Below are 24100 nucleotides of genomic sequence, written 5' to 3'. Positions count from 1 at the left end.
ATCCGAAAAACATAACAGCAAGACTACGCATGCTCAGAAATGAAAGAACACATACAAAATAATTCAACACATGACATCACTTCTGAAGTTAAATTCTGTAGTTCGAGAATTTTTGTAAGTTTAGTAACCTCTTCATTTTCTATATGAGACTAGCATGCAACAAAAAATGGACAAAAACTCGTTTGATAATATGATCGTGTGTACTAGGGTTTACTGTGCTGGGAGCGCGCTGAGTTACCCCCCTCTACATCTTATTTACAGATGCATCATTCACAGATCAAATATTACAAGAACAACAAGTCGGTCTTGTTCTTTTAGATAATAGCTACATCATAACCTGCGTTGGTGATAATAATATAGTGTAGGTTTACGGTCTTACATGTTTAAAGGGCTTGGCTATTAACTTGCCTAAGATTAATTAATTAAAGTGACACTAATCTCTGCTTTAAAGAAATACATTTAGGTATAGAAAAAAAATTCTCTTACTTTCCCTATTCAAGTATATATTTGTAACTTAGAAAAGTACCTTTTTATTACTCCCAGCCTCCTCCAAATCTCTTTTTTTTTTTTTTCCGTGATCGGACTTCCTGTTAGAGGAAGACTGTGTTCGTTCTCCATAGTCCAAATGTATTTAGGAACAAGGCCACCCTCTCTTGCTCACCCCGAGATGAACTGTGAGATTTGTAGTGTGCATGGGGCAGTACACATTCCTGCAACTAATATGCACAGCTTGTTCCAAACAAACAGAAGTAAGGGGGCAGAGGAGGAGATGTGCAGGAGCTTACAGAGGATGTTAAAGTGGTGTTCCACCCAAAAGTGGAAGCTCCGCTTATCTGCTCCCCCCCCCCCCCTCTGTTGCCACATTTGGCACCTTTGCGGGGGAAGGGTACCTGTTTTTACCAGGTACCCTACTCCACTTCTGGGAGACCTGGCTGCGAGTGAGGTCCCCCAAAAGTTCGGCCCCCCTCCTCCACTTTCCTGTTTTCCTTACAGGCAATAGCGACAGCAGCGCCCGAGAGCCGATGGAAACATCGGCTGGGGTGCCGACATCACTGGATTCAAGGACAGGTAAGTGCCCTAATATTAAAAGTCAGCAGCTACAGCATTTGTCGCTGCTGACCTTATATTTTTTGCGTAAGGGGGGGCTGGACCTCCTCTTTAGGAAGGCCAAAATGATTTAATGAAGAATAGATTACACGACCAATAAATTGATTGTAAAGGTAGAAAGTTTTTTTTACTCTAATGCATTCTCTACATTAAGGTAAAAAACCTTCTGAGCACAGGATGCTCCCCCCAGCCCCCCTACATACTTACTTGAGCCGGTGTCCTGTCAAAATTCCACTACCTATCAGAAAATGTAACAGAAGTGACGTTCTGAGCAAAACATGCTTAGTGCGCATGCGCCATGCGTTCCAACTTGGCTGCTATGCATTCCAATAGGTTTCCTAATCTGAAAGAACACAAAAACAGCAGTGGACATCAGCAGCGGCGGGCGGCTTCTCCTCAGTCCTAGCGGTGCATCTCCTCCAGTCCTCCCGCCTCCTCCTCTCCTCGGCCAATGGCATGGGGTTTGCCTTGCGGCCAATCAGGAAGCGCGTATCGGATCGTGCTTCCTGATTGGCCAGGAGGAGGATCGGTGTGACAATAGCAAATTTTCATTCGCTATTGTCACACAATGGGTGGGCTCGGGGCGCACTGCTCCACCCTTTGCATCACCCTATTAGAGCCTCTGGCTTTAACCACTTAAGCCCCGGAAGATTTTACCCCCTTCCTGACCAGGGGGTATTTTGCGATTCGGCACTGCGTGATTTTAACGGACAACTGCGCGGTCGTGCGACGCTGTACCTAAACGAATTTGACGTCCTTTTTTTCCCACAGAGCTTTCTTTTGGTGGTATTTGATCACCTGTGCCATTTTTTGATCATGCGCTATAAACAAAAAAAAGAGCGTCAATTTTGCAAAAATAACAATATTTTTCACATTTTTTTTTATATGAAATTCCCCCCAAAAAAAAAGTAAAAATCAAAATTTTTTAACATTTTCGGCCAATTTGTTTTATGCTACATAGGTTTGGTAAAAAAAAAAAATCGCAAAAAGCGTATTTTGATTGGTTTGCGCAAAAGTTATTGCGTTTACTAACAAAGGGAAAGATTTTTGTCATTTTTGTTGTTTTTGTTTTTAACGCGTAATGGCGGCGATCTGCGATTTTTTTGCGGTACTGCGACATTGCGGCGGACAGATCGGACCCTTGACTGACATTTTTGGGGTTACCAGTGACATTTCTACAGTAATCAGTGCTATATATATGCACTGTTACTGTAAAAATACACTGGCAGTGAAGGGGTTAACTTTGAGAGGGAGGGGCTGTGTGTGTCCCTAGGAGCGTGACTCTAACTGTGATTGGCTGTCTGTTGAGCTGTAGTTACACTGATCAACGGTTCTACATAGTAGAACCGTATGATCGGTTTTTCTACACAGGGGAGAATGACAGGCAGCTTGTTTACACTAGCCGCCTGCCTTTCTCCCTCTCTCCCGACGATCGCAGAGTGAGCGGCGGACATCGGGTCCGCCGGTCACACGCGCGGGGGGGTCCGTGACCGCCGCAGTAAATCTACTTGCGGCGGTCGGCAAGTGGTTAATCAGGTGATTAAAAAAAAAAACCCATTAAGCTCCATGCCCCTGCATGCAGATTAGGGGGCCGGGCGCATGGATGGGGGGGGGGGGCAGCGCCCCTGCGCCCTCAATACACCGGCTGCCACTGGTGGACATTTTCTTACACCCAGGCAAGTCACACTTATTTTACCGTTAAACTCACCTTATATACTGAAATACAGTATTACATTTTTATTATTATAGTATTATTAGTATTGTAGTAAATACAGTGACAAGCCTACAGGCAGAAGGTAGCCACGGCCATCTTGGTACACCCTGCACTGCTCAGTGCCAAACTGATTATATAGTGAAACAGACTATTTCACTTGGAGGCGGTGAAATAGTCTATTTTAGTATATAAGGCAAGTTAACTGCTAAAATAAGTGTGAAATTGAAGACTTGCTTGGATGTAAGAATATGTCCGCCGCTGCTGCCTTTGTGTTCTGTCGTGATTAGGAAACCTATTGAAATGCATAGCGGCCATGTTGGAACGTATAGCGCATGCGTAATAAGCAATTATGTTTACAATGTCACTTCCGTTGCATTTTCTGATGGGTAGCAGTATTCTGACAGAACGCCTGATCTCAATCCAGCACTGTGCTCAAGAGCAGCGACTTTCTCTGGTCTCTCTCTCCTCACTGGACATGGAGGCAGAAGGGGAGCCATTAGCCAATGGACACAGAACGTGGCTCAGGATAAAGCCCACATGAGTGCCAACATAGCAAGAAGTTTCTATAGGGATATTTGGCAGGGGGAAGGACCCAAGAGTGCCAGCAGGGGACCCTAGAAAAGGAGGATCAGGGCTGCTCTGTGCAAAACTATTGCACAGAGCCAGCAAGTATGACATGTTATTTAAAATGAAAAAAGAATTACAATCACATTAAGTAATGGTTGTATACAGATTGCTTTTGGAAAAAAAAGGATATGGCTTAATGTCACTTTAACTGCTTGTGCACAGGTCCGTGTATGCAGCATACAGTAGCACACAGCAGCTCCTAACCAAATTCTTCATGTAAAAGAATTCACCTGTCAGCATTACATTAACCAATCCCTCTTTTGTAAAGAAACAGAAGTGATCTAAATTTAGCTGTATGCACTGTGAAGTGACATATATGGAGGAACTATGAAAAAAAGAATGTCAGCTGTGCTAACAGATATAGGTAGGCAACCTGGGCATGGCCTGCTGGTTAAGATTTAACTCAGAAATTCCATCTGGAGTTTATTTATGACTTACAGAAAACCTGATTATTTCATACAATATAAGTAAATGGATAAACAGAAAAAAAGGCAAGTTTGTCTCATGTAATGTACAAAGAAAAAAAATATATGACCTATATGACCATTGTGTGAACAGCTAAAATCTTCTTTTATATCCCGTTTTCCAGCACCTTGGGAGAAATAATTATAGTGAGCTACAAACAGGAGGACAGCGTAGGGAATTTTACTAAAACTAAGCCCCAGTTTACATCGGGGCAATCTGACATGTCAAATCGCATGTCAAATCACAGCCTATTGCAGGCAACTTTGCGGAGCCGCACCAATTTCCATCAGTAGTTCCTGCACTACTTCTAGTGACTTTAGGGGGCGATTTCAATAGGCATGTGCATGAACCCACACAGATGTCTTTCAAATCACCCCCGAACTTGCAATGAAATGAGGGTTTAGCTGAACTTGCACGATTTTAAACCCGCCTCCAATATGAAGGTACACTAAAGCAGGAATCTAAAGCAGCTGTGCATAGTAACCAATCAGCTTCTCTCTTCATCTTGTTCAGGTATAAGTGATTTGGTTGTAAAAAAAGAAAAAAACACATTATACTTACCTGCTCTGTGTAATGGTTTTGAACAGAAAGCCCCAATCTTCTTTTTTGGGTTCCCCCTAGCATTCCTGGCTCCTCCCCCCTGTGGAGTGCCCCCAATAGCAAGCCTCTTGCTATGGGGGTACTCGAATAGGCTTGCTCCCGAGCCGGTCTCTTGTGAATGGACATTGGACATCAGCCCCACCCACCCACTGCCCTCTCTTAATTTGTTCACTGGCTGTTATTGACAGCAGCAGGAGCCAATAGCTCTCACTGCTGTGTGAGCGAATGAGGAAAGAGAGACCCAGTAGAGACACTGCACTCATGCACATCGCTGATTCAAGATGGGGCTCAGGTAAGTAAAAAGGGGGGCTGAGGAGGGAGCTGCACCCAAAAGATTGTTTACCTTCATGCATAGAATGCATGAAGGTAAAAAATCCTTATGCCTTAAGAACCACTTTAAGCTTTGAAAATGAAAGCTAGACATAGCAATGATTCATGCCAAAATTGAAGTTGAGAAATTTGATAGAATCTGGTAACCATGAGTAGATCACTTTCTTCCACCTAATTTTGACAACTCTCTCCTGTTGCCATGATGCACCTCCTTATGCCTCCTCTAGCCAATTTTAGAGGACCAGCCCCCCGGCGACATCCCTCTCCCCTCTCCTTCCTTTCTCCTCTCCCCTTTCTTGAGTTCCTTTCTTCCTACTTTTCTCCTCCCCCCGTATGTACTCATAGTATAGTAACTAACACGTCCCCGATCAGATAGATCACTGCTGGCATGGTTACGACTTTGAATGCAATAGAATCCATATTCCTTCTTCCTATCCCCAACCGTAACCCCTTGTTTATGTTAACATGGTTCTCAACCTCACCATTTTTCCTCTATATTATTCGAACTGTCTGAATGACCCTTGGTGACAATTCTCTCCATGAGAAGGTTGGCGGGTGGTTGTGCCACCCCACGCAGGCACAGCAAGATAACCCAGTAGAGACACTGCACTCATGCGGTTATCCCCTATACTCACCAGCTTTATTTGCTATTACATCTTTTGTTACACCATGTTATTGTACTTGTTGCTGTATTTCACTCATTGTTCCTTGTATTTGGACGTTTTACCTCACTTGTATTCCTTAATAAAATTGTTTGAACAAGAAAATGAAAGCTAAAGATGACCGGTTGCCATGCACAGCTACTCCAGATTTTGCCTGCTCCAGCCTTAGTAAATTATGTTCAAGGTACATTATTTGTAGACATCTGACACATGCCCAGCTTCTGTAGGAAAAAACTTGCTTACACCTCTAGTAATAAATATTTCTGACGTATATAAAGGGCATATGAGACAATAATGCTACTCTGCAAATTCATTTAGCAACATGACCAGTGTCAACTGTCTCCACATAGGTTTAAGCTGGCCACAGATGGATCAAAAATTGGCCCGTTCAGTAAGAATCAGACGAATTGTGATCCATCCATGGCTGTTCCCCACCTCGTGAGAATTTACCAGTTACTTCCAATTTGGATGAAGTCATCAGAGCTGGGTAACGTCATCACGCACAACCAGGAAGTAACTGGTTGTTAGGAATTAACAGAAGTATATGGTAACAATATTACAGATATGGTAACAATATTACAGCACGTGGCTGGTTTTACCTGGGATTAGTGCACAACATTATGTGACTGTATATTTTAAATTTTTAATAAATAGTATTATTTTACATGGAAAGCACTATGGGTTCTCTTTTTGCTTTGCAACATACAAGTTGGGGACAAGTTAAAAAAAAAAAGACAGATGGTACTACAGAGGGGATTGTCTTGACCTCTATAATGTTTTTTTAAAGCGGATTTTAACTCCCCCTATTCTGTTGTTAACTACTTCCTGGACCATGGACATCCTCGGGTTGAAGTAATTATACTGGAATGATGAAATTTTTCAGCCAGTGATTCTACTTTTAGCAGAAGTAACTTGAGTGTCTAAATAGTCACTAAATCACTTCTATGGGTGGCGGAAGGGGGTCCCATCCCCCATCCCGCTGCCGCCTTTCCAGAGATCAAAACGGCAGAGCCCGGGAGCAATGCAACTGGCGGCGGTGGCTACACGGAACAGAGAGAGAGGAACTGAAGACGTTCCTCTCTCTCTCTGTGACCCCAGAAACTGGGAGATTATCACTTCCAGGTCCGCCTCTTTGTTTACCTGGCTGTTAGTAACCAGGAAAGCAGCCGATCAGACTGATTTGTGTCTGATCGGCTGCATTGAAGGCTAGAGGAGAGATTTGGGGTCTAATAGACACCAGATCTGTCCATAAAGAGGACCTGTCAGGGCCTATGCTGTCACAAGGGATGTTGATGTGATAGCAGTAAAGTTAAAGTAGAACTATAGGTAAAAACTTTTTTTTTTTTTTCATTTTGGAATGAGTAAGGGAAGGTTATAACCTCTCTCGGTTTTTTTTCTGCCATCTGTGTCTCATTGTGGAGATTTCCCTTCACTTCCTGTCCCAAAGCCAAACAGAAGTGACAGGATATCTCTGTAAATGAAGGAATTCCTTGGGGACCCCAGGGTCACCAGAACCAGAAGATGTCCTTGCTAATACTTTTCTGGGGATAACCCAAAATATGGGTTTATTTAAAAAAAAAAAAGGAGCGCAGGACCATAGTAGGGGTGGAGAGGAGGGATCATGTTTCAGAGGGTGAAGATCCGCTTTAGGAAGGTTAGAGCATAACTGGAGTGGAACACAGGGAAGGAGTGCTTTTGGTGATGTGATATATATATAAGAGCATGGAAAAGATATATATAAGAGCATGGAAAGAATATATATATATATATATATATATATATATATATATATATATATATATATATATATATATATATATGAGCACAGCAGGACTCAATTTCCAGAATGAGGAACAATTGTTGAGATATATATTCTATATTGTTTGCACTAAGATAAAAAAACCTTCTGAGTGCAGTTCCCCCCCCATCTGTGCAATTCATTCCAAGTGTGACAGCGCTGAAAGCTGAAAATTGGCATGGGCAGGAAGGGGGTAAAAATGCCCAGTACTGAAGTGGTTAGAACAGCAAAAATACAAAATAAAAGAAGTCTATAATACCTCATATAATACAGTGCAGTGATATATACCTCACATTAAAAACATTTAAAGTGATCACAATAGCATAGAATCAATAAAACCATAAATAAAAATAAAATTATAATAGTGTCCTGGGCGTACATACAAAAACAAAGCCAATAGTGATACAAAATATTCAATATACAATTATATGTCCAATCACAGCTGATCACATGTAAACAAACTTGCTGGTTATCTGCATTTCTTTCCTTGCGTGCTGTCACAGCGCGGGGAGAGGAGAGCCGGTGTTCCGTGAGAATTACCTACCCGTGAGAAAAACCTACCCCCGTCACTTCCGGTTCACGGCAGTCTGTGTAACGCGAGCAGTTACATTAAAACAGCTGTGCTCCACTATGAGTCATCTCCGCTCCTGTCCCGGGCACTTCCCTGCTCTCAGCTACTAAATATAAAAGCGGCGGCGGCTGTATGAAAAGATAAATCACGGAGCCGCCAGCCGCTTTTATATTTACTAGCCAAGATCAGGGAAGTGACCGGGACAGGAGCGGAGATGACTCATAGTGCAGCACAGCTATTTTATGTCACCGCCGCGTTGGTAGGTTTTTTAACGGACACCGAGATCGTTTCAGACTAGTGCGCATGCGCACTAGTCTGATCCTCAGCTCTTCCATTAGGTATCCGGGGCTGTGAGCATGCGCACTGCTGCGCTGCTCAGCTGTTCCTGGCCGGAAGTGACGAGGGGTAGGTTTTTCTCACGGGGTAGGTAATTCTCACGTTACACCGGTAACCGGCAAGTGTCCCCATTATCAGTGCAGCCCCAACAGTGGCAGTGTCCATCTGTGCAGCCTATTAGTGCCTTCTCATCAGTGTTGCCTATCAGTGCCCATTAGTGAAGCTGAAAAATGACGTAATTGCATAATTTTAGAATAGAAACTAAGGGAAACTATTTATTTTCAAAATTGTTGGTCTTTTTTAGTTAGCAAAAAGAAGAAAGCTCTATTTGTGTTAAAAATGCTAAAAATGTAATTTGGGTACAGTGTTGCATTACTGCACAATTGTCAAAGTGCAACAGCACTGAAATCCTAAAAACTGACCAGGGCAGGAAGGGGGTGAAAGTGCCCAGTATTGAAGTGGTTAAACTCACGTGTGAGTAGTGCCTAAATGAAATTTAGTGAATTAGCATTTTTATTATGATTAAAGTCGCTATATACTCTGTACCTAAATTATGCCTCCGACTCTCTTGTAGCGGCTCTGCTGGTTATAGACAGATACGGTAACTTCTCCGGGGTAAAAATTGATTGAAGTCTAATATATTTCCTCTAACTGGTTCACCTACCCCCTCTTCCAATCCATCCCCCTACAATGGATATTCCAGTTTCCATATCTTGGCATTGTAATACGTAATGACTTCTCTTACTATCTGGCAGACAATTTATACCCTGTGTTGCAGAAGCTGATACTTAACCACTTAAGCCCCGAAGATTTTACCCCCTTCCTGACCAGGGGGTATTTTGCGATTCGGCACTGCGTGACTTTGACAATTGTGCGGTCGTGCGACGCTTTACCTAAACAAATTTGACGTCCTTTTTTTCCCACAAACAGAGCTTTCTTTTGGTGGTATTTGATCACCTGTGCGATTTCTTGATCATGCGACAATTTTGCAAAAATAACAATATTTTCACATTTTTTTATATGAAATTCCCAAAAAAGTAAAAATCTAAATTTTTTAACATTTTCGGCCAATTTGTTTTATGCTACATATGTTTGGTAAAAAAAAAAAAAAATCGCAAAAAGCGTATTTTGATTGGTTTGCGCAAATGTTATCGCGTTTACTAACAAAGGGAAAGATTTTTGTCATTTTTTTTTTTTTTTTTTTAACGCGTAATGGCGGCGATCTGCGATTTATTTTTGCGGGACTGCGACATTGGGGCGGACAGATCGGACCCTTGACTGACATTTTTGACACTTTTGGGGTTACCAGTGACATTTCTACAGTAATCAGTGCTATACATATGCACTGTTACTGTAAAATGACACTGGTAGTGAAGGGGTTAACTTTATTTGAGAGGGAGGGGTGGTGTGTGTCCCTAGGGGCGTGATTCTAACTGTGATTGGCTGTGGCTTGAGCTGTAGGAACAGTGATCAACGGTCCTACATAGTAGAACCGTATGATCACTGTTACTACACAGAGGAGAATGACAGGCGGCTTGTTTACACTAGCCGCCTGCCTTTCTCCCTCTCCACCGGCGGTCGGCAAGTGGTTAAATGCCAGATATGGAAAACACTCCCTTTGACCCCAGTTGGACACGTACATCCACTAAAGATAATATTTCTTCCAAAATTCTTTTATATTTTTAGAAATACCCTAATCCCTATTCTAGCTGTATTTTTCACAGGCTGGATGGGGTTATTACATCCTTCCATCTGGGCTGGGGCAGTTCCTAGGATAGCTAAACATAAATTACAGCTCCCTCTGTCCTCTGGTGGACTAGCATTGCCTTGCTTTCAAAAATGCTATTGGGCGCTGGTGGTTTGCCTAACCTAGGTCTAACCCAAGCGTTAACTTGGAAGCTGCCATCTTCGGATCCTATTCTGCCCTGACAAATATGGTCTATAGAGCGATGTAGGGTGTCCCGCAGGCGACGACTCCACTGCAAACCACGGTATGAGTATGGGAGCAGGTAACAGCAGCTATTGAAGTGGACAACACTGTATTGTCCCACACTCTGCTATTGGGTAACCCTAAACTACCACATTTTAGATCCATCCCTGATCCCAGTGTGTGGGCCAGATATGGAATTGTGAAGATACAACAGATAATTCCAGCCAGATCTTTGCTCCCCTTCTCTACTTTGCAGGCAATATTTTACCTCCATTTGTGGATGCCATTTCGCTACTTGCAGCTAAAACATGCAGCACAGGCGCAGTTCCCTAGGCCGGTCACTAGAACGCCTCATGTGGTGGAGAGGTTTCTTACCACCCATAATGCAGACTCAAAATCCTCAATATATCTCCGCATCACATGTGGAGAAACAGATAGAGATCCTCTCCTATTCCGCTCCTGGAAGCAACATTTTCCTGCCCTTTCAGAGGAGGAATGGGACCTGGGAATACAGCAGTATATACCTATGGTTAACTCTTCCAGAGATAGATTTGTTCAGCTTAAATTCATCCATAGAGCATAATACACCCCTCAACGTCAATCCCGGAAATATATACTCACCCCCTGAGACATGTCCTAAATGTCAGCAGGCGGTGGGGACATATTTTCATGTTATCTGGGATTGTCCGAAGGCAGTAGTGATGGACATTAATGTGGTCACCGATCACTCTGTGATGTTGAAACCCAAAGTGCTCCTTTTGGGTATCAATGACTCAGTCTACGCACACAAAGCTATTATTTTATTTGTGCTTTTATGCTAAAAAGGTACTTCTACAAAATAGGAAGCTAGCTGCTCCCCCTACGGTTGCCCAGTGGGGCCTGTTAGTGGACTCTGTACTTCCTTTATATAAGCTAACCTACATGGGTCGTAAATGACGCTGGAAGTTTGGGAAAAATTGAAATGCATGGGTTACGGCTAGATCACTTTAACCTCCTGTCATTGGTGGAAGGCCTAGAGGTTTTTTTTAGCTGCTGAGTCCTAACTCCTAGCATTTGGGATGGGTAAACTCCTGTAGAAGATGGAGCGGGACGTAGACCCCAAAATATTGGTTGTATAAATATAGCCGCTATTGTCAGGAGTGGACCCCTCTCAGCCCCCTCCCCTCTTTATTTTGACCCCTCTATGTACCTTCCCCCTTATTAGCAATTGTCCCCTCCTCCCCCATATAATTCTATAACCCCCCTCTTTTTTTTCCCCTCCCCTTTTTTTTATTTTCTTTGCTCTTGATGTCATCATATTCCTTTGAATGTCTCCGTGCTCCAACCTTCTTCTCTTTATAACACCATGGGGGAATATCCAGTAAGTCTACTTTGGCAAGATTCCATGTCTCTCAGAACTGGTGACTACTCTGACCAGCAAATATTGTTTTAGATAGGTTTATATACTTTCTCAGCTCCTCGCTAAAAGACTTCTAGATAATGGTTGAAAGTATTCCGACATTTAATTCTCATGTCATGTTTTTTTTCTTTTTTTATTTCCATAAAGGTACATGTGACAGTATGTTTATATGCTATCTCTATGTAAAATATACCTCATTGTTTTGTGAATGGATTTTATACTGCTTTGTTCACTAATAAAACTTTTCTGTTAAAAAAAAAAAAAAATCTGTATATACATGTTCTATGTCAGTTCAACGAATATAGAATATAAGTTTAGAGGTTTTCCATGACGGCCATAAAGTTGGGAGTCTGCTACATGCACAAACAAACCCAAGATATGAAATTTACAGCTGCCCCCTTCCCTTCAGTTACAAAAAAATGAAATGTCTTCAAAGGGGTTCTCGATTTTACAGGCAAAACTGAAAAGACCTAAAACAGTGTTCAGCTGTGACCTTTTTCTACAGGCGTCTGCAGCTCTACAGGCCTCAGAGCACTTACCACTTAGGGTCCTTTCACACGGGGTTTCCACCCGGCGGAGTCTGTTTGCTCAGCGGGCACCGATCCGCCGATCCCTGCTGAGCAGGCGGGTGACAAGTCAGTCTCCCTCTCCATGCAGAGACAGACCTGTTGGATCCCCGCTCTCCTCTATGGAGAGATCCGATAAAAACGGACCGCTTGTCCATTTTCATTCGATCCAATCCTCCAGACGGATGGAAAATAGGGTTTGCACCCGTTTGGATTTCAATGACAGGATCGGATCAGAGCGGGTGTCAGCAGACATGTCACCGCTGACATCTGCTGCTCCATAGAGGTGCATGGAGCATCCGACCAGGTCCACCTGAAAAACTGACAGGCGGACCTAATCGGAAAGCTTGTGTCAAAGGGCCCTAACTTGCTCTCTGTCATGACAAAAAATGTAGGGGCTCCCACTGCTGGTCCTCTTTTGATGTTACTAGTTTCCCAGCTACTTTCAGCTTTAATGGTTTGGAATCACCAACCCGGAAAAAGCATGCTGTGAATGAGCATCAGAAAAGTTCAAAAATGTATTATTGCTAAATTTGTTCTAGGTCGGAGACTCGGTAAGCAAGGGATCTACTTTTTTCAAGCTGGAGCTGTGCATGTACGATAACCCACAGTCTATGACCAGCTTACATTTTTTAAAGACACTTCAAGAAGAGCTGCATTCACTTGTGTTGAAAGCCTGCTGTACTGAGTAGGCAAAACTCCAAAAACTTCCCTGTATTGATGGAGCTTGCCTGTCCCCTCCCAACTTATACACATTCTTTTTGGCCAAGAAGCACCCATCATAGTGATGGGCCGATGAGAATATTTTTTCATGGATAGAATCATGTTTAACACAACTGGGTTACTCTCTGCTGGTAATACCCAAATCAATTAAATAAAATCAAACTATGCTATGGCCTGCTATTTATTACGATAAGACTGCAAATTTCACAGCAGAAACCCTATTCTAGTTTTACAGTTCCTCAATTTTGGGGGCACTACTCTGTAACTGTCTAGATTGGGCTAGATAAAACATAGAATTAAAGTAAACAGAGTCGATTCTAGTAATGTTTCCTGAAAAACAATACAGAGGAAATGAACTTGCAGCTACAGTATGTCCTGAAAAGCAGGTATAGGGCAAAGTACTAGTCACCGGTATTACCACTGGTCCCCTTTTACTGACTTCCCATGGCTTTTCCTGCACGGTGTCTTTGTGTGGTGGCCATCTTGGTACAGGAAGGACGCTGCCTTCCTATGTCAGAGCCTCCAGCAAAGAGAACAGTTAGCAGGACAGTAGTGACATCACAAGATCTTACTCCAAATCTCCTGAGACTATCAGTAAAAGGCAACATTACCTTAGATCTCACACTAAAGATATACAGCTTTGAGGAAGTGGGCACAGGAAGTACACTGCCATAACATTTGAGTGGGACGATCAATGATATAAAGGTGCCCATGAACTTTGGTCCTACAAATGATATGACTAACCTCTGATCACTTCACAACGCCTTTAGATTTGGTTTGTGTAGTCACACAAGTGTACCTGTTTATCTCAATGCACAATAGAGAACAGACCAGGAAAACAATTATTACCTGGTTTATAAAAATAGCAAATATAGCAAGATTTTTTGACTTACTCAATTGTATCTATCACCTGAAGAGTTAGTTGGAATATTGATGCAGTGCCCCACAAAAACATTAGGTTCTCTCCCAAATGTCATTTTATGCCTATGGGTAATTTACTTAACATTGGGGTTGATTTACTAAAACCAGAGTGCAAAGTATGGTTCAGCTGTGCATAGAGCCCAATCAACTTTCAGCTTTTTTTCTCAAAGCTGAATTGAACAAGCTGATTGTCTACCATGTACAGCTGCACCAGATTTTGCACTCTTCAGTTTTAGTAAATCAACCCCATCGACTGTGAAATGATTAAGGCCCCTTTCACACGGGCGATCCAATCCGCCTGTTGGTTTTTCAGGCGGACTGGATCGGATGCTCCATGCATCCCTATTGGGCAGAGGATGTCAGCGGAGACATCTCCGTTGACACCCGCTGCTATCTGATTCCGATCCTGCTAGTGAAATCTGGATGGATGGAAACCCTATTTCCAGGCGGTCCGTTCTCATCCGATCTCCCCATAGAGGACAGCGGGGATCGGACAGCTCCGTCTCCGCACACAGAGCGGAGACGGAGCTGTCAACCGCCTGCTCAGCGGGGATTGACAGATCGATCCCCCGCTGAGCAGAGAGCGAACCTCGTCGGACGGCGCACCGTGTGAAAGGACCCTAATGATGTCAGATTTTTGTTGCATCATCCCAGAAACTGCTAACCTCTCAGTATGTCCATACATTACAAGCTCCAACAATTCCAGAAAAAAAGCAAAAGACATTTAACCACAGATTTATTGGCAACAGCCTTTTTAAATGTGAGAGGTCAAAGAGAACGGCTAAATTTGTTCCAGCTGATGGCAGAAACAATTGAGTACTGTCTGTGATACTTTTGTTATTTGCACGAACATACAATTTTTCAGGATAAGCTTTTGGGGTACGTCCCCTTCTTCAAGGTCCCAGCAATACTGATTCACAAAAGCTTCTAGCTGATGGGAAATTCACAATTGTTAAAATAACTATTCTTTACAACGGTGCTGTGCAGAAATGTAACTGAATATCCAGCATGCCAATCCTCAAAGAAGGTAGGCTAAAGCAGCAGACTCCCATGCCTAGTTTTATTTCTAATAAAGTGGTAAATGAGCATAGAAAGCTTTACTATAGTCGGATGAATTGTAATAGGAAGGATAAAAATACTGCTTCCTTTACCATGTCAGATATAAAATAGTAGGCACACCCTAGAATTCTGCTATTAAGACTTTTATACCAGTGCAAAGCTGCTGTTTATTTAAGCAATCATCTGAATTATTAATGCTATGCTGTTGCTAGAGCTACTGTGTCCTAATCGATAATCCAACAACATTTATAAACTTTATATCCTGAAGCAATAATCTGTGTAGCAACCACATCAATGAAATGATCCCTGTCAGGCATCCATTCTTATGTACTCATGTCTGTCTGTATTATGAGATGAACCATGTGCTCTCAAGCAATCTACCTAAATGTGTACCTTGTGAGCCTCTCATTACATGTAAGATATAGCTGGCTATGTGTAAGGTTCAAGGTAACCGAGACAAGCACTAGAATCTATGGGCAGCTTTGTGAATCAGAAATATTAACCCAATCTTGGCATTCAGCTGCAGTTTTACAATCCTCTTACTATTTTGTCTATACATGAAACATCCATGAATATACTGTATTTAGTGATATTACATATATTATATAAAAGGAATATGTACTTACATATTGAGTTTAGATGTTACTGTAGATTTATTGCTGTCATTCAAAGAAACATTAGCTTTTACTGCCTCTGAATGAGGAGACCTTTTAGGATTGTCTAATTCGGTCTTGCTCTGAGCCTGCACTCCCTGGATGCTCTCTTGTTTTTTCTTCCTGTCCTGTGGGAGAACACCTGCTGCTGTTGGACTTATGTCCCGTACAGTATCATTTAAATCCTCCCCTCCACTTCCAGTTAAGGATCCAGGCACATATGCCTTTTCCACGTAGGCGTCTTTTGTTGTAGAAACAAGGGCAGGCTGGTTAAACTCAGATACTTTGGCAGCAGCTGCTCCAGTCTGATTTCTAAACACGGAATCTCTACTCTGTGCTTTGCGAACAGTTGGAGAAGAGGGAGCCCAGGCAGCCGGATTTTTTTTCTTCAGAGGGCTGGAGGCTGGGTGTTGCTGTTTATCTTTGTCTGAATCACCCTTGGGCGAGAGTTTGGGATTAGCCCCCGCCTTTATTTCTTGGTTGGCTGATACAGTGCCGTTAGACTCAGGTGACAGAGGAGCAGGTTTTATGTTACTATCAGGCATGACTAATTTTTCCTGAGTACCTTTAAAGCTACTTTCATCAAAAACATCATCCTGGGGTACAATGTTTTCTGTTTTCTTCTCATCATTCTGACTGCTCTGGGATTTAAATGATCGCCGCCTCCTGTTTGTTTTTCTGCTATTGGGACTGTTTCTCTCCATTGTATCTCCACTGCTAGAGCGTCGTATGGTCGTGGGAGAATTTGTTCCAGTTTTACTTAAGTAGATATCAAACCCAAAAACTTTTCCATTATTTGATTGTCCATTAGCACTGTGATTTCTTGGTTTGTCCTGTAGAGATCCTGTAAATATGTCACCTTCTGAAGGGCTGACAGCTGGTGAGAGGTCACCACCACTTGCTTGTCTCCTTAAATTACTCCTGCCACCTGCACTGTCTGGTGATAGACTCTGTTCAGCTGGTGTTGACCCTTGGTCTTGTGAAGCCCCTGGCAATGTAACCTGGAAGTGTAACTTTGTAGAGTTTATTTTCTCTGTGCTTCCTACTTTCTGAAGAGGTTTATCTGATATTTTATATTTTGAGTCTGTTACTTTGCCAGAGAACCTTGAACTCTTCCTTGGCATTATTTTGGGGGACTCCTCTTTAGTAGGGTTTGTTTCTTGTAGTCTCCTCACACTGAACTTAGTGGTTTCTCCGTCTGTAGAGCTTCTTCTTCCAGGAGATTGCGTTAAGTTCTGCGTGCTTTTCCCATTACTGTTCTGGCGCTTGACTTTAGGTGTCACGTTCTCTACAGATTTAGGACTAGTATCTGAGACTACATCAGTAGCAATTTTACTACTAGTTTGCTCTATTTCTTTTACCAGTGGTGCAGTACTGTCCTGGGTGTCAGTCTCAGGTATTGAGTTCTGTGTAGATATGGCACTGCTGTTTAAAAGGGCATCGCTGTGAACAGCAGGTATTTCAGGAGTCGATTGCTGAAGTTCTTTTACCGGTGTGCTCTCTGTATTCTTATCTGTAAGTGCAATATTACCATTACCATTTGTAGTCTCCTTTTCACATTGATCTACAGGGAGTGCAGAGTCCTTTGAGATGTGCTGGGTGACCTGATCTGATGCAGGTTCAACACGAAATGAGCTGCGTGCATGTGTTTGTACTTTAGAAGTGGAGGCTACTAAGATCACTTTCTTCCGTTCTTTTACAACCTCTTTTTCTGATTTAAAAGTAGTCACTGACCTCTCAGTAGGGCTTGTTGGAGACTCAGCGGCACCTTTGCCTTGTTTTTTTTTACTGGTGTTAAAAAGGTTTCCAAATTTTCCTAAGACGGGCTTCCTTGTCACATCTTTCTTGGGCGACTCTGTAGGTGATGCTTTAGACTGAAAAAGAAAAAAATAAATAAAGTAGGGTAAAAATCTTGTCTGATACAGAGGAAAAACACAGCTATACATATAAATGGAAGACAAAGTTTCCATTTACAGAGAGGGTGTAGACCTCCTCCCAACATACCACTGATAGATAATCATTATTTACTTAGCTTTTTATATCACAGGACAATCCTTTACATATGGCTTACTAGCATACTAATTGGAATAAAGCTATGAGTCTCAGTGCAGTTAATTTTTATGGATATTGCTAAAACTCCCATAATAAATACACACAGGGTAAACAGTGACCAGATAATGTACATGTAAGAACAGCTGTTAATAAAAAATGACTAGGACGTCTTAGGAAATTAAAGTACGTTGTGATATTCTACATACAGCACCTTGCCATGTTATACTAATCTATATTACTTTGCATTCATTCATTTATTGCTGTAAAATGTAACTTTACTACCCATACAGTGCCAAGAATAAAAAAATAAAAAAAAAGCTATCCATCTTAAGGCAAATGCAGTGCCCTTGCAAGCTGCATGCAGATGCCAATGTATTGCAGACCGCACGCAAAGGCAGTGTCTTTTTGGTACCAAATCACATATTGCCACAGTACCAAGCGGTATGATGCAGTGCGTTTATAAAAGTAGTGTGGGCATTACTTTTTCCGCAGTTGAGAGAAACTTGCAGCCCATTCAAATAAATCGGCTGTCAAAATGCACTGTATTTTGAAATTTTTCAATTTTGGATAGAGTGGAGATAGATTAGAGAATCTGTCAGATTTGTACTACTATCTGTTCTGTACCCCCGTTTGGAAGATTCACCCTCCTTTTATGTCCTGTTTACCATTTTCCCTGAAAGTTAAAGTAAAAGAAAATCCCAAATATGGTGTTGTCTCCAAAACAGGAATAAGGAAGACAGTTTCAAATAGGGGCACTAGTTCTGGTGACCCTGGGGACAATGAGAAATTCCCTCACTTTGGAGGAATATCCTCTCATTTCTTGTTTTGGCAGGAACTGAAGGGAAATTTCTACAATAGGAAACAGATGGCATAACCCCCCATTACTCTATCTAAAATAAAAAAAATAAAAAAGTTTTGCCCATAGTTCTACTTTATTATTTACATTTATATTTAAATAAGTGAAATGGGCAGGGCACCACATAAGAAAAATGCATAATAAAATTTTAATATATCGGTTTATTGGCACTATTCCAAGCCTATTCTATCTACCCTGTATTTATTATAGGTACCTATATGGCGTCGTCAATTTAAGCAGAGCTATATATATATATATACACACACATACACATACATATATACACATACCATATACACAGTATCTCACTAAAGTAAGTACACCCCTCACATTTTTGTAAATATTTTATTCTATCTTTTCATGTGACAACACTGAAGAAATGACACTTTGCTACAATGTAAAGTAGTGAGTGTACAGCTTTGTATAACAGTGTAAATTTTATGTCCCCTCAAAATAACTCAACACACAGGCATTAATATCTAAACCCCTGGCAACAAAAGTGAGTACACCGCTAAGTGAAAATGTAAAAATTGGGCCCAATTAGCCATTTTCTCTCCCTGATGTCATGTGACCCATCAGTGTTACAAGGTTTCAGGTGTGAATGGGGAGCAGGTGTGGTAAATTTGGTGTTATTCTCTCACTCTCTCATACTGGTCACTAGAAGTTCAACATGGCACCTCATGGCAAAGAACTCTCTGAGGATCTGAAAAAAATAATTGTTGCTCTACATAAATATGGCCTAGACTATAAGAAGATTGCCAAGACCCTGAAACTGAACTGCAGCACAGTGGCCAAGACCATACAGTGGTTTAACAGGACAGTTTGCACTCAGAACAGGCTTAGCCATGGTCGACCAAAGAGGTTGAGTGCATCTGCTTAGCGTCATATCCAGAGGTTGTCTTTGGGAAATAGTTGTATGAGCGCTGCCAGCATCGCTGCAGAGGTTGAAGGGGTGGGGGGGTCAGCCTGTCAGTGCTTAGACCATACGCGGCACACTGCATCAAATTGGTCTGCATGCCTTTCGTCCCAGAAGGAAGCCTCTTCTAAAGATGATGCACAAGTAAGCCCACAAACAGTTTGCTGAAGACAAGCAGATTAAGGACATGGATTGCTGGAACCATGTCCTGTGGTCTGATGAGACCAAGATTAATTTGTTTGGTTCAGATGGTGTCAAGCGTGTGTGGTGGCAACCAAGTGAGGAGTACAAAGACAAGTGTGTCTTGCCTACAGCCAAGCATGGTGGTGGGAGTGTCATGGTCTGGGGCTGCATGAGTGCTGCTGCCACTGGGGAGCTACAGTTCATTGAGGGAACCATAAATGCCAACACGTACTGTGAAATACTGAAGCAGAGCATTATCCCCTCCCTTCGGAGACGGGGGCCACAGGACAGTATTCCAACATGATAACAACCCCAAACACAACTCCAAGACAACCACTGCCTTGCTAAAGAAGCTGAGGGTAAAGGTGATGGACTGGCCAAGCATGTCTCCAGACTTAACCCCACTGAGCATCTGTGGGGCATCCTCAAATGGAAAGTGGAGGAGCGTGATTTCGTCATGGAGGAGTGGAAGAGGACTCCAGTGGCAACCTTTGAAGCTCTGGTGAACTCTGTGCCCAAGAGGGTTAAGGCAGTGCTGGAAAATAATGGTGGCCACACAAAATATTGACACTTTTGGGCTCAATTTGGCAATTTGGCGGAAGTGTTAACCACTTAGCCACTGTGCTGCCCATGTAAAGAAAAAGATGCTGATACTTCCCCTTTGCTGAGGGTACTCTGGTCCAGTCACATGATGGTTTTTCCAGTGCTGGCTTCAGTGTAGAGGAGGGAAAGCCGACAACAGATGCCCCAAAGTAAGCTTTTGGGTGGCATCACCGCCCAGGCACTTCAGCCATTACCACTGGCTCTCCTCTACACTAAAGCCGGCTCTGGGACATGATCATGTGACCAGACCAGAGTGGCTTCAGAATAGGTAGTGGGAGTAGATTTAAGCTTAGTTAGAATTTAACTGGAAATAAACTTTAAAGAGAACCTCTTTAGGAGGATCCTTTGTAAGAAAACTCCTCGACCTACTCATATTCAACTTTGTTGTGACCCCCCACCAATCTATTACTTTGTATGAGACTATGTAAATACCTTGTACTTCCAGGGATTGAGGAACATACCACTTTCCCCAGCTTGAAGTGCTCAAACCTGAGTGTCTGGTCACCACGTCTGAACGTGGTAAAGTGAGGAAGATAACATCATTAACCCTGTGCAAGCTCTGGTATCCAGCCAACACAAAGCTTACACATGGTTTGGAATCCCAGCCTCGGGGAAGGAATTAAACAGAGAGGGAGCAAGTTTGCCCTGAAAACATAGTTTAGAGCTTCTGCCTTTAGTACCTTTACACTAGTGTATTGTTTTTACAAGAATCTAAGAAAAAAATATATATGTTCTTTACCCTGCCCACTTGTTTCAAAAAGAAAGAGCTGGTGAGATGCACTTGATTGCTAGGTTAAAGTTGAAAGTGTTGACTGGATTCACCATAATAGAGGTTTATGGGTAACATCTGTGCAGTTAATGAGTACAATTTTATTACCTGTGGACTTGTTACTCCGTTATATCTGTATTAGTAAAAAACAACATTAAATAGCAGTGCTGGCACTTATTAGCTGATAATGTTGATAACAGTTTACAGTTATTGTAAACCCACATTTTTTTATAAAATAACAAACATATCATACCTATCAGACCCACAGAGCGCGGCTTGGCCCCTACATACAATCCCTCCACACAATTTGTGATTGACAGCAGCGGAAGCCAATGGCCTATGCGGAGGTAGAGGGATGAGAGAGCCTCTGCTCTCATGCATAGCACTGGATCAAGATCAGGGGGGACTGCTGGGGGGGGGGAGCTGCACTTAGAAGGTTTCTTAACTTAATGCAGAGAATGCATTAGGGTAAATGCAGAGAATGCATTAGAGTAAAAACCTTCAGCCTTTAGAACCACTCTAAAGAGTTTGGTGGAGTAATTCACTCACTGACTTACAGCTATGGGTGGTTAGCATAGACCAGCATCACACTCAGTGATGCCTGTCCCACCAGAATTTCTATCCTTCTACTATGGCTCTGTTCACAATAGTGCAATTTCAGATGTGACTTGAGTCACACAGAATTGCATGACAATGGAAACCACATTGTTTTCAATGGTACCCATTCACATCAATGCAACTCAGCACGGTGCAATTTTGGAAAAAGCTTCCTGTACTACTTTGGTGCAATTCCAGCATGATTTTGGTCCCATAGAATAAAGGCCCGTACACACTTGATGGAAATCGGATGAAATATCCTCCGATTTTTCTCTCTCTTGCTCAGCGCGTTCATAACCGTTTTTAGTTGACAGTGCATAAATGTTCATGAAATTTTTAGTCCGAGTTTTTTGGGACATTTGTTCCTAGACTTCCGGGTCGTCAGCAACTTCAGATCATGAGCGGTCTTTCGTATCCGATTTTTCACGAACGTTCTGCATACACATCAAATGAAAATTGGTCGTCTGGGGACGGACGATAAAAATTTTGGTGTTTGTCCCTCCGTTTTTTTTCGTTGAAAATGTCGGCATCAGCTGCTGAAAGTTGTGTACACACTAGCCAAAAATCGTACGATTTTACCTTGGACGAGAATTTTTCGGCAGATTTTCTACTAGTGTGTACCCCACTTAAGCAAACCACATTCAGGTTATACAACATAATCACACTAAAAACTGTATCAAAATCGGATCGCAGTGAACCTAGCCTAAATGGATATACCTACTCATATAACAATCTCTATCATATAAAACACATTGAAATCTCCAGCAGGAAGACTAACATCTAGAGCTGCAGAATGTGTGCAAACCTGGGAACAAACAAAAAGATTCAGCTACAGGAAATCCTGACAGTCATAAAACCTTTCATCAGATCTGATAAAAGATCCAGCCTGCCTGATCTTGCCATGTTAGAAATACAAGATCAAATTCCAATGATTTTTTTTCTAGCATTGTTTTAATGAATGGATTATACAGAGTTTTTCAGACAACCTTTATCAGCCTTTGAGCTTATTGTTTTATCATTATTATTGTATTTAACATTTTATGGACCCATTTCCTAATTATCACTGGATCACAGTCTTTGGCCATCTTAAATGGCCATACACATTTTTTTATTTAACACATTTCCTCTATCCACACTACACACCATAGATGGATGGGTCTCCCACTGCGGCTTTTGTATTTTGATGGCCGTTCCTGCCAGTTATCAAAGTACCTGAACAATGTCTGTATCGGATTGGTTGCATGCACTGTTTGGCTGACATTTTTCCACCTGGCTCCTTTGTTCTTTTAGTTGAGGGATATAGGGCAGGAGGTTCATCAGGAACTGGCCAACAATCGCTCCATGTATGGCCAGCTTTATGTACATAAGGTGGTAATTATTCCCTAGTGAATGATTACACTACAGAAAGATCTCTTTTAGCCTCTCCTTCACCCACACACAATGGGGTTCGTTTACCAAGGGCTACCCAGTTATGTGCAAGAAAAAGAAACATGGGATGTTCTCATGCACGTGATATGGTACATGAAAATAACACAGCTTTACTAGATTTACTATGTTCAGGGAACATTCCCTATGCTAAGTGAACGCTCTCTACTCCTTTACTAAAAATCAAAAGTGAGATTTTATGAACCGGTCTTCACTTTGAATACCAGATAAAATTGCACTACAGATTTTATGAATGAAACACGATCTAGAAATGGAGGATGGCAAATGATTGATAGCTCTACTCCCTCCATTCATAGACCTGGTTTTCATTTATAAAGCTGTAGTACGGCTTCTATGAATGGCAGGTTGGGCTCGCTTGATGAGGCCCGTACACACGATAAGAAAATCGGAAGTAAAATTTCGTCCGACGAACGATCTGCCGAATCTCGTTAGTATCGTTAGTATGATGGTTTCTACAGCTGATTACTAATTTTGGGACGACAAAAACTGGATGTGCAGGCTATAAAATTTTTATCGTACCTGAACACAATGTCCGATTTTCGTTTAATTAGTACAGTTTTCGTCCGAAAAACAAATCGTAAGAGCAAGGCTACGCATGCTCGAAAAAGAAAGAATACATACAAAACAATTCAACACATTACATAACTTCTGAAGTAGAATTCTGTCATACGGGAATTTTCATATGAAAGTAACCTCTTCACTTTCTATATGAGACTAGCATAGAACAAAAAACTTACAAAAATTAATCCGATAATCTGATTGTGTGTAGTAGGCTCAAGGCTCGATTCACATCTATGCATGTTGCTTTTGAGCGTTTCTGCAGTGCTTTTTTGCTGTGCTTTCTGCGGTTTTACCATGCTTTTGAAGAATGTGATTGCAGCGCTGCTTTAAATTAGTGAATATTACTTGGTTATGAATGTTTAAAATGATAATGTAGACAATTAATTTACAAAATATCGTAAATTACATCCAATATAAATAAATAGTGCTTATAAACAATTAAAAAATATCATCCAATCTCCATAAATAGTGCTTGTGCTAAATGGTGATAATATAAATTAGTGCTTCAAGTAAAGTGTCCATTAATCATCCTTTCGGGATATTAAATTCTTCCAAACCATTCAAGAAGTGCTTGACTGTTCAATCTGTGCTTGTATGCGGGGTCTCCCCCTTTGGGTATCTACTTACCATCAAGTAGAATATAACAGGCATGGAAA

At 41.9% G+C, this 24100-nt stretch overlaps 1 protein-coding gene across 3 annotated transcripts in view; it reads right to left on the bottom strand.

Moving 5' to 3' along the window:
* Positions 1-24100, bottom strand: part of CRYBG1 (crystallin beta-gamma domain containing 1) — a 399356-nt gene that overhangs the window by 92103 nt on the left and 283153 nt on the right. For 2 of the 3 annotated variants that reach the window (XM_082249793.1, XM_082249794.1), the window contains one exon: positions 15435-17335. In XM_082249793.1, coding sequence (XP_082105919.1) covers positions 15435-17335 — 1901 coding nt within the window. The remainder of the gene's footprint in view (positions 1-15434; positions 17336-24100) is intronic. The other variant, XM_082249795.1, reaches the window with a different exon arrangement.

This window comes from Pelophylax lessonae, assembly GCF_965119305.1.
Source record: "Pelophylax lessonae genome assembly, chromosome: 3".
NCBI classification, from domain to species: domain Eukaryota; kingdom Metazoa; phylum Chordata; class Amphibia; order Anura; family Ranidae; genus Pelophylax; species Pelophylax lessonae.
The sequence above is the reverse complement of the archived record's forward strand: the minus strand, read 5'-3'. Positions and strand labels throughout refer to the sequence as shown.